The sequence below is a fragment of the Triticum aestivum genome, chromosome 3D, assembly GCF_018294505.1.
Source record: "Triticum aestivum cultivar Chinese Spring chromosome 3D, IWGSC CS RefSeq v2.1, whole genome shotgun sequence".
NCBI classification, from domain to species: domain Eukaryota; kingdom Viridiplantae; phylum Streptophyta; class Magnoliopsida; order Poales; family Poaceae; genus Triticum; species Triticum aestivum.
The window spans coordinates 488,954,656-488,965,741 of NC_057802.1; the positions used below are offsets into that span (position 1 = coordinate 488,954,656).

The following is an 11,086-nucleotide window of genomic DNA, read 5'->3' on the forward strand; positions in this document are numbered from 1 at the left end:
AAAATACCACATCTGTGTGGCACTGCATTTAGTCACATTAGAGAAACTAGCATGGAGAAATTTCATAGTGATGAATTTTTAAGTCATCAGATTGAGAATCATCTGACTCTTGCAAGTTTCGTCTAATTAGTGAAGTAAACTAAAATACCGTTCACAGGCCATAGCGAATGAGCAACAAAATAATTGGCAATATACATATTGATGTGTGTAATCCAATAAGTGTTGTTGCAAGCAGTGGATATATCCATCTTCAAGGATGACTCAAGTTGATATTTATATTTACTAATTGAGACATAAATCTGGATCTTTTGAAGTGTTTCAAAAGTTTTTCAGAATGTAGTAGAAATTATTGTAACAAGAAAATTATGTTTCTACAATTGGAGTGCAGAAAAGAAAAATTGAGTTACAAATTTAACGAATGTCTGATGAGCTATAAATGAATTTTATAGCTTGCACCTCCTAGAACACTAACGAGAGTAGGTTGTTTTAAATAGATGCAATCAAACTATGTATGACATGGTGAGATCAAAGATGATATTAATTATTTCGCCAATATACTTTTAAAGTGATGCTTTAGAGCCTGTGGCTTTCACACTGAAAAAGGAGCGTCATCAAATTTATTGAAATAAGTGCTACTTTGTAGGTTATCCAAAATAGTTGGGTATTCCTCTATCACTACGCCGAGGCAAAGTATTGCCTCAGAGTGCGGAAGTTTTGAAGAAAATATTTTCTACAAAAGAGTGAGTGGGAGGACAGTGCAACTCGACAAGATTGCAGAATCTTTGTCATCAGCTCAAAGAAAAGAAACACTGGAAGTAATTCTAGAATTTCCTACTATGACTGATACATAAGCCTCTACATGAGATATAGAGACTACGGTCGAACTTGCAGCTGAACTATATAGGTTGGGAAAATTCGTGCAGACCTTTGTGATATGCAGATGAAATATTGTTGGGAAAACAATGAACTTATAAATCACAGAGAAGCGTTGATGGGCCCCGACTCCGGAAATTGGCTATATGCCAACATAATCCGAGATAATATCCATTCACATAATTCAAGCTTAGAACTTGATGAACCCTTCGAAAGACTTAGTGTCTAAAGAACGGTAATGGATCTATAAACTGACAAAGATAAAAATGTTTTATAATGCTTGACTTGTTACAAATAGTTTATGACAAGATAAAGAATTGACTATGACGAGATTGTCTCATCATAGCATACCTAAAGTCAGTTCGGGTTAAACTAGCAATTACTAAATATTTCAATTATGAGATAACACAAATGGATGTCAAAATGATTCCATGAGATGGAAATAGAACCAAAGTTGTTTGTTGATACGATCCAAGGTAATTTTGTCAATCCAGAGGATGCTAGTAAGTATGCAAACTTCAAGAGATCCTATAATGATCTAAAGCAAGCATAGTGAAGTTGGAATCTTCATACTGATGAAATGGTCAAATAAATTGATTTCATCGAGTAAAGCGAAGATGCTTGTATTACAAGAAAGTAAGTGGGAGCATGTAATATTTCTAAACACTATATGTACATGACATATTATTGATTGGAAATTATGTATATTTCTTGACACGGATTAAGACTTCATTGAAACTGGTTTTTTCAATAAAATGCTTAGGCTATCAATAGTCTTGGTATTAGACATAATGATCTATGGATATAATAGTGTCTAATCAGACTTAGCCAAAATACATATTGACATAATACTAAAGCAGTTTAGTATGTAAAATGTCAATACACGTTTCTTGTCGATGCCACATGGAAGGACTCGGTATCCTGAAATACTGATGAGCGAAATATGATTTCAACCACACTTGTATTCCATGGTATATAAACAACCAGATATTTCCAATACTCCAAGTTAGTTGTAAGTAAAAGTTAGTAGTATGGTCAAATTGTTGATCATAGGACAACAATGAAAATGTCATTAAGGATTAACGACATGTTTCTCACACACGGAGAAAATGAAGAGATTGTTGTAAGGAGTAACATCAATGAAGGCTCGTTGTAAGTAGTACATTGATATATCTTCATATATGCTCCAAGTGATTTTTTGATTTCAAATTAAAAGTGATTTATGGTGGCACGGTAAGTTGGAATTGGTCCAAAAAGTTACTATGGTGAATTCTATAACAGAAGGCTAAGTATATTATTGCTTTAGAAGCAAAAATGAAGGGTGATGAATCGAAAGATCATTCATGAGCTTGGTATGGTTTCTAGATGATTGTATCATTTCTTAATAGTGGTTCCATAACTCAGTCTAAGGAATCAAAGGTTCTATCAGTAATTCAATATATATACAAAGCCGGTTTCACACAAATTATGAATTCTTGTGAAAGCATTATAGATGCATAAAATGCAAATGATACACGCGGATATGAAGTTGTCAGATTCGATAGGATGAAGTCTATACCACAAGCAAAGCACGGACTGACACCATATTGCCATTGGTGTAAAATTTAAAAGTGCTAAATAGATTATTGACTCTAGTGCAAGTGGGAGACTGTTGGAAATATGCCCTAGAGGCAATAATATTGTATTATTATAATTCCGTTATTCATAATTAAGAGCAATGTTGAGGATATCATTTATCGTTAGTGTCTCGGTCAGTTGGGAACTAGAGATTAATCGGAAATCGTCCGATTAATCGATTTTATCGGTCGACTATTAATCAGCCTTTTTTTTCAAATCTCAAGTTCCCAACACTAAAATATGCTATATTCCACACCAAAACAATATTGGATAGAAGTGTTACCTTGATTACTAGCGTGTGAATCCTCATATAATGACAAATAAAATAGGACAACAATACATATAGCATAACAAGGTCTACAAAACGGAAATAAACATAGTTTTTGCAAATATAGTGTTATGAATAGGCCCGATTTATCGGTAGATTCCCCATAAATCGCTTGTCATAGCGATAAATCGGCCCAAACGATAAGTGGTGAAGATAAAGCATAATCTTATCGGTCACCCCAAGAGTAGCGATAAATTTAAGAGTTTATATTTCATGCTATAACTGCTATGATCCTGGAATATGCGATTCAGTGGAAAACTCATATGCATGTGTGAAATGATAAACGGTAAACAATAGGTTCCCGGTCACGCCTCTAACACCGGCTCAAGTGTTGTTGGATCACGTTTTCCAGATCTTAGGATATCGTTAAGTGTAATGATAGTCCTAATACAAAATTGAGGGTATGACGTTAGAAGAACGATCATATCGAATTGACCCAATACTTGTCTGTTATACTATGTGATCATATCATCTGAAATCATCTGTTATAACACGGAGTGTTAGCATGTGTTTTAGTTCCTCAGACCATGGGAGTGTCTCAGTCACTTCCTACCAGATGGTGGGCTTTGGGGTTGCTCAGACGTCATCTGTAACAAGGTGATCATAACGACAACTTTCAGGCTCACTCGAAAGTTTGACAAGTGTCCGAACAGCTCGAGAGTGCGATTTGCTCCTCCGGCGATGGAGAGATATTCTTAGGGCCCTCTCGGTGTGATGACATCCATCATCGTCTGGCCAGACACAGGTGACTACATCACGGGAATGCCGAAACACGTCAACGAGAAAGAAGAACAAAACCAGTAACGGGAGCAGCAATATAGTGAGCATGGTGATGACTCTGGAGGATACCGATGCACACCGGGTTTTGTAAAGTATCGTGAAGCAAAGGGAACATCACATGATAACCAAAGGTTCACTCGAATATCATTCATGTAATCATAAGGACCTATATGGATGTCCATGGTTCCGCTATCGGTCATTGAACGAAGGGTTTTCGTTCATGTCTATGGTTACCGAACCTAAGGGGTCACAAGCTTAAGGTAATCACGATCTTCTGAGTGTTAGTAGGATGGGAGTGATGAGAATATATTTGAGTAATTGTTTCATTAATATCTGGAATAGTTCCGAGAGGTTCCGGAAGCGTTTCGGGGTCATCGGAAGGGTTTCGGTGAATATCAGGTAATACCGGGTATTACCGATTAATATATATATATAGGTGGAAAATGTTTACGGGGATGTTAAATTATATATATATAATTCTCTGAAAATGTTTAGAACAAATATATATTTAATTTAATATCAACGGGCCTAAAAAGGCCAAGAGGTGGAAGGAAACTTGGGCCACAAGGGCCCAAGTGGAGTAGGTGCCTCCCTTCCCTAAGGAAGGGGGCCGAATCCTACTAGGGAAGGAGTCCAACTCCTCATCCCCTTCTGTGGCTCCCCAAGGAGGCTTTCCCTCCTTGGTGGCAGCCCTCCTCTTCCCCTCTAACCTATATATACTAGAGGATTTTGACCTTTTGAATAACACGAGTTTTGGGTGCCTCTTCTAGTTGAGCTAGTTCTAGTTCTAGTTGGTCATAGACTAATTAGAGCTAGCCCTAGCCACTTCTAATCCTCATAATTAGAAGTCTAATGCGGTTCTAATCTCCTCCCTCTAATTCTCCGGCGACGATTAGCTCTGGACGGCGAAGCGCTGTCGGATCATGAAGACCGTACGCTTGTAACCAAGTAGAGAGGCCGTGCTTTCGGTCTTCGGTTCCAGGATTGTTCGAGGGCTATTCGCGGGATCGTCATCAACGTTTGAGGGACTTCGAGCACAATCTACACCGACTCTTCTTCTTCCACTGCACTCCAGAGTTGATAATATCGTTGATCCCAACCCGTTATGCATCTTCATATTGATCTTGGTGATCGTAGGTGCGAATTTTTTTGTTTTCTACTACGTTTCCCAACAGAGGGTGTGCCAGCATGAGCCTTAGAACCAAGGGGGGGCTTTGTTAACTTGGCATTGTCCTCGACAATGACAACACTCCTGTGTCGCTCTCTCTCCTAAGGGTGTGTCAAGATGGAGACAAAGGTTAGAGACAGGTTACAAGTATATATCATGTTGGGGAGAGAGGCATGGCGGTGATGGTGAGGAAGCAGAGGTGTCGATGGTGGAGATTGACGCATCAGTGGAGATGGCGCTGACCCTTTGGCCGATGCGGAGCGTTGGCAGAGACTCCTTCTTCCTTGTTTTGGCCCTTCCTATGTGATGGAGATGATCTTGGTGTTGCAATGGAGGTGTCGTGGCTTGATATGGATATGTGAAGACCCATTGGAGAGAGAGAGAGAGTCGGCGGCTAGGGTTGGGGATGTATACATAGTCGGTCTCCACGGATCTACTCAGTGGATCCACCACCTCCCCTTTGACCCAAGGGCTCTAGAGGAGTACCAACCTCTTGTGATACCTTACATGATATCCAAGGATCCCATAGGAGCAACGGGGATGAAATTGGTGAAGAATCGCAGAAGTTATAGCCAAATCCACAACGAGCATCAGGTAGTACAACCGTGTGCGGTCGTACCACGCACGTCTTCTCTTCTGGAACATGCGCGTGTTGTTTCGTACCTTGGTCTCCATTTCGTTATACGAACTCCGATTTGGGCGTTCTTGGCATCGCTGGATTTGTATGGACTAGCCCGGTAACCTCCAGGTATTGGATCTTAAAATTGGGTTCGTTGGAAAATGTATCTTTTGTCGAACTCTCCAAAAGGCTTGTGTCTGGTGCTCATAACTTCTCTGGATAGGTCCCAATTTGGTTCCTTTCATCATGGTACGTTCATGGGAGCTCCAACTCACCTACATACACAACAAAATGAAGGAAAAACTAATAAAACTAAATACGATGCAATGACCTCAAGAAATGCGCAGGAAATAGAAATCATGCAAAATGGACATGAAAGTGGCTAGATCGATATGACATGAGGGATTTTGATACGAACCATGAAACTAATTAGATCTAAAACATGATACAAAATCCACCCATCGGCATCACTAACCTTAAACCTTGTTTATCCTCTAGCAAAATAGGTGGATAAACTCAATGATTTTATCCATCTAGCCTAATGAAGATTGCTGCCTAAAGGCACATCTAGAGCTTCAACCAAAGTTTTTATGTACCATGTCAAAGTTAAAGCTAGCATGAGAGTGTATATTTGGATTCTCCTACTTAATTACTTATTCATTTATTTTTATTTTTATTTCGATGAAAACATAATTAAGGATGCGAGAACATGTCAAAGAAAAATATAACACTAGATATATTTAGGACGTACCAGACCACGGGGTGGCCCTAGGTGTCCATCCTCCTCATGTGTCTTTTATTTCCTTCATGAATTCTTACCGCGTATTTTTCCTATTTTCCACTGGAACTCCTTTTTCTCGAGTTTGCCGCTTTAAATGTGCTTCTACCAGTATCCTAGATGGGCCGGGTAGTTGTGAGGCCCATCAACATAATTTCTAAAATTTATAGATTATTGTTAGAAATCTGTTTAGCAATGGAAAATTTCAATATGCCAAATAAAAAATGTTTATGTACTATGCATCTTTATATGTTTAAAATAAAATTCTCATCTCATACAAAAAACCTAGATACAAACTATATATTTAGTTTAGAAAATTCCATATATGTAAAAATATGAAAAAAATTACATGCCAAATATTTGTTCATAAAATTTCAAAAAATGTTCCAAGTTTGACCGAAAATAAAAATAAAGGAACAAATAGAAAAGGGGGAAATGGAAAACCCTGTCGGTTCATCAGGCCCATAGGCGGGGACGCACAGGCGTCAACTGCCTTGACGCCCACAACGGGCGTTAAGTAGGAGAAAGTCAAATTTTCCGTGAGGCTACACACATGGCGGCATAAATGAAAATATGACTGGTTCCCACAATTCTTACGATACTAGTTTAAAAAAATCAATTTTACCAAAAGAACAATTATTAAACATGAAAATAGATAACTATGTTTTTAAATAAGACATAATTTTGACCCCCAAAAAATTGGACAAAATTTTGATGCCATCATCTAAAGTCTACAGTGAAAAAAATCGTGAAGTAGGTAATTTAGGCTAAGAAATATTTCTAATCAACTTAAATATACATATCATTATTTTGTATTTTTTATAGACACTTATGGCAATTTAACTTTTTTCTTAGGTAGAAGATTTTTGCGTGTTAGATGTTATGTTGTTGAAATGACATGGTGGATGTGAACCAACCTGTGGTTGGATGGTTAGTATGAGAGTGGTTCCTCAGCTCATCAGAGTTCAAGTCCTAGACTTGACACTAGGTGGCGCATTTTTCTGGATTTATTTTAGACCTTCCGATGATGTGCGTTTAGTGGGAGGAGACATTCTCGTCAACTAAGAAAGCGTATGTGGCGACTTCATCAATCTCACGATGATATGCCAGCTCAGTCTCTCCGAAGTGCTCATAGAGATAGAGTGTGCGTACATGCGTTCAGATAAAAGCATGTGTGTATGTATGAGCATCTACGTCTGTACTGTGTAAAAAAAATGACATGGTGGACAGTTGTGGCCTTGCTAGATGCAAGGAGGGAATGGAGTGAAACGCTATTTGATGCATTAAGCGACAACTTGACGGGGTTTCACACAGACACGCTCCTAGCACTCGAGTGCGCCGATCCAATTTAAGGTTGGGTGTGCACTATTTTTTTCCCTTTTATTTCTGATTAGGGTTTTCTTCGTTTCTATCCAAAATAGTTCTATTTAAAAAAAAAATTCACAAATTCCCAAAAAAAAAATCTGGATTTTTTTAAAACAGTTCAGGTGTTATATTTTGTTCCGAATTTTTGAAAATGTTTGATGTTTAAAAAACTCATAAATACAAAAATATACATTTTTCCTTTTTTGAAAATTCCAAAATAATAATTTCAATTCTTATTTTTTTGGTATTTTAAAAATATGCTGTTTTCAAATATTGTTCAGAATTTTAAATAGTGTTTCTATTTTCAAATTCATAAAATAAAAAAATGTTTGTGCGAAAAACAATGTTTTCTTTTAAAAAATGTGAAAATTTTCACAAAACATATCTATTTTTAAAATTTGCTCATAAATTTCAAAAGATACTCACGTTTTTTAATTTTTTGGTATTTTTTAAAAATGACTGAATTTTCAGAGCTTGTTTAGAATTAAAAATATCATCTTTTTAAAAATCTTCAAAAAATTCAAAAAATGATCAGAATTTTTCAAAAGATATTCACGTTGAAAAAAGTTCTAATTTTTTATTTATTTATGTTTTCGCTACAGTGAACCGGGAAGCAAACAGTAGACCGCCCTTCAAGATGCCTCATTTGCGGCAGCCTCCTATCTGACGTAAAGAGTGTCAAATAGGAGATCCCGAGAAACGGAGGGCGCCAAGCTAAAGCGCTATTTCCAATGTTCCATTGTTACTAATAAATAAATCCTGAATGCTGCTCCCTCCGTTCATAAATATAAGATATTTAATTCTTTTTTAAATTGAATATATAAGGACACATTTTAATGTGTTTGTTCACTCATTTCACTCCACATGTACTTTAAATCGGATGTATATAGAAATATGCAAAACATCTTATATATATGAACGAGGTAGTATTAGAGATTCTTTACAAAGACTATGATAAGCCGAAAGTGCCCTTCTCAGCTCAAGCTGATATCAGCTCGAGTGAACAGTAAAATCAGAAAAAATAATAATATGAAAAAAACTGAATTTTTTTTGCGGCAACATTTGACAAATGTATTCAGTATTTGCAAATTTTCATCACGAAATAACATTCATGGAGGCCGTGACAAAAAAATCAGCACTCTAAAATAGCTTTCTTAGAGCATCAATTTTGTTTTTGCCACGACTTACGCGAATTCCATTTTATGATGAAATTTTGCAAGCAGTTAAAACATTTGCCAATTGTTGCCACGAAAAAAATCCAGTATTTTTTGAATTGGTTTTCATTTTTTTTCTTCTGATTTTACTGTTCACTCAGCTGAGTTTATCAACTTCCCTGATAATCAGATTTTTTAGAAGAAGAAAAAAGATAAGCAGATTAGCTTTTTACACATAATAAGCTAGATATAGATAGCCCTTCCTTCAGTTCCAACGCCCCGTGCTTGGATTCTTCTTCCTCCCTGCAACTCCGAGCCCCAGCTCATTGATACAGCTTAGCGGCATAGGATCTACCTCCTCGCCGAGCCACTTAACAATGCTCTAGCTCGGCACGCCCGCCGTCGGTCGGCCTTGCCCCAATGTCAGACACTGATCAGACTTTGTTTTCTTGGACACGACGGACCTCCCTATACTGATTCCTATATATAAGACCGCGATCATAGCATAGCTTCACCAGTCATCAGTCACACCGACCGGTAGCTTCTCCGGCTAGCTAGCTCGTACGTGCGCGTACTATCTAACCGCAGGCGAGCTCGGCGCGGGCCTGCCGGTCGAAGTAGCAAGATGTCGTCGGCCGCGGATTACAACATGTCCGTTGGGTACGCGCCCAACGGCATAGTGGTGCCGCCATGGCTGAACAAGGGCGACAACGCATGGCAGATGATCGCCGCGACGCTGGTGGGACTTCAGAGCATGCCCGGCCTGGTGATCCTCTACGGCAGCATCGTGAAGAAGAAGTGGGCCGTGAACTCGGCCTTCATGGCACTCTACGCCTTCGCCGCCGTGTGGCTGTGCTGGGTCACCTGGGGCTACAACATGTCCTTCGGCCACCAGCTGGTCCCCTTCTGGGGCAAGGCCCGGCCGGCGCTCGGGCAGCAGTTCCTCCTCATGCAGGCCGTGCTGCCGGAGTCCACCCACTTCTTCAAGGACGGCAGCCAAGAGACGGCCTGGATCAATCCGAATTACCCCATGGCCTCCATGGTCTACTTCCAGTGCGTCTTCGCCGCCATCACGCTCATCCTCCTCGCCGGCTCTCTGCTGGGTCGCATGAACATCAGGGCCTGGATGATCTTCGTCCCGCTCTGGCTCACCTTCTCCTACACCATCGGCGCCTTCTCGCTCTGGGGCGGAGGCTTCCTCTTCCAGTGGGGCGTCATGGACTACTCCGGCGGCTACGTCATCCACCTCTCCTCCGGGATCGCCGGGTTCACGGCCGCGTACTGGGTCGGGCCCAGGTCCACCAAAGACAGGGAGAGGTTCCCGCCCAACAACGTGCTCCTCATGCTCACTGGCGCCGGCATACTCTGGATGGGGTGGGCCGGGTTCAACGGCGGCGACCCTTACTCCGCCAACGTCGACGCTTCCATCGCCGTGCTCAACACCAACATCTGCGCAGCGACCAGCCTCCTGGTCTGGACCTGCCTCGACGTCATCTTCTTCAAGAAGCCCTCCGTCATCGGCGCAGTCCAGGGCATGATCACTGGCCTCGTCTGCATCACTCCCGGCGCGGGTCTGGTCCAGGGATGGGCGGCGATCGTGATGGGCATCCTGTCCGGAAGCATCCCGTGGTTCACCATGATGGTCGTGCACAAGCGCTCCAGGCTGCTGATGCACGTGGACGACACGCTGGGCGTGTTCCACACCCACGCCGTGGCGGGGTTCCTCGGGGGCGCGACCACGGGGCTCTTCGCGGAGCCGACGCTGTGCGGCTTGTTCGTGCCGGTGACCAACTCCCGCGGCGCCTTCTACGGCGGCAACGGCGGCATGCAGTTCCTGAAGCAGGTGGCGGGCGCGCTCTTCATCATCGGCTGGAACGTGATTGTCACCAGCATCATCTGCCTCGTCGTCCGCCTCATCGTGCCGCTACGGATGCCGGAGGAGGAGCTCGCCATCGGGGACGACGCGGTGCACGGCGAGGAGGCCTACGCGCTCTGGGGCGACGGCGAGAAGTACGACTCCTCCAAGCACGGGTGGTACTCCGACAACGAAACCAACCTGCAGGCGCGCAACAAGGCGCCCAGCGGCGTCACGCAGAACGTCTAACTTATCATCGTCGCCGGCCTGATTGGAGTTTGCTTTTATCCATCTTTCATGTGTTGTGGAATAATGTGGTGCTACCTACACAAGCATGAGCAAGATGTCCACGACACTTGCTTTTTGTACGTATAGCATCACTGCTCTTTGATTGTTCAAGAGGGAATACAACATTCACTTTGTGGTTTACACTTTCTCTATCCTTTCTTTCTTTTTTTGGTTTTTGCTAATTCTCGGTTTACTGACATTTTCATAAATTGCAATCAACCAGTGGCGGACATAAAAATAAAATGGAGGGTGTGCACACTT

At 41.3% G+C, this 11,086-nt stretch overlaps 1 protein-coding gene across 1 annotated transcript; it reads left to right on the forward strand.

Annotated features, from left to right (window-relative positions):
- The first annotated feature begins 9,307 nt into the window (after positions 1-9,307).
- On the forward strand, positions 9,308-10,786 carry LOC123075050 (ammonium transporter 3 member 1-like). The gene has a single exon (XM_044497737.1). It carries the CDS (start codon positions 9,308-9,310, stop codon positions 10,784-10,786), a length of 1,479 nt encoding a protein of 492 aa, XP_044353672.1.
- The last annotated feature ends 300 nt before the right edge of the window (positions 10,787-11,086 follow it).

Coding starts and splice junctions, on each gene's coding strand:
- LOC123075050 (XM_044497737.1), top strand. CDS start 9,308: ATGTCGTCGGCCGCGGATTACAACATGTCCGTTGGGTACGCGCCCAAC.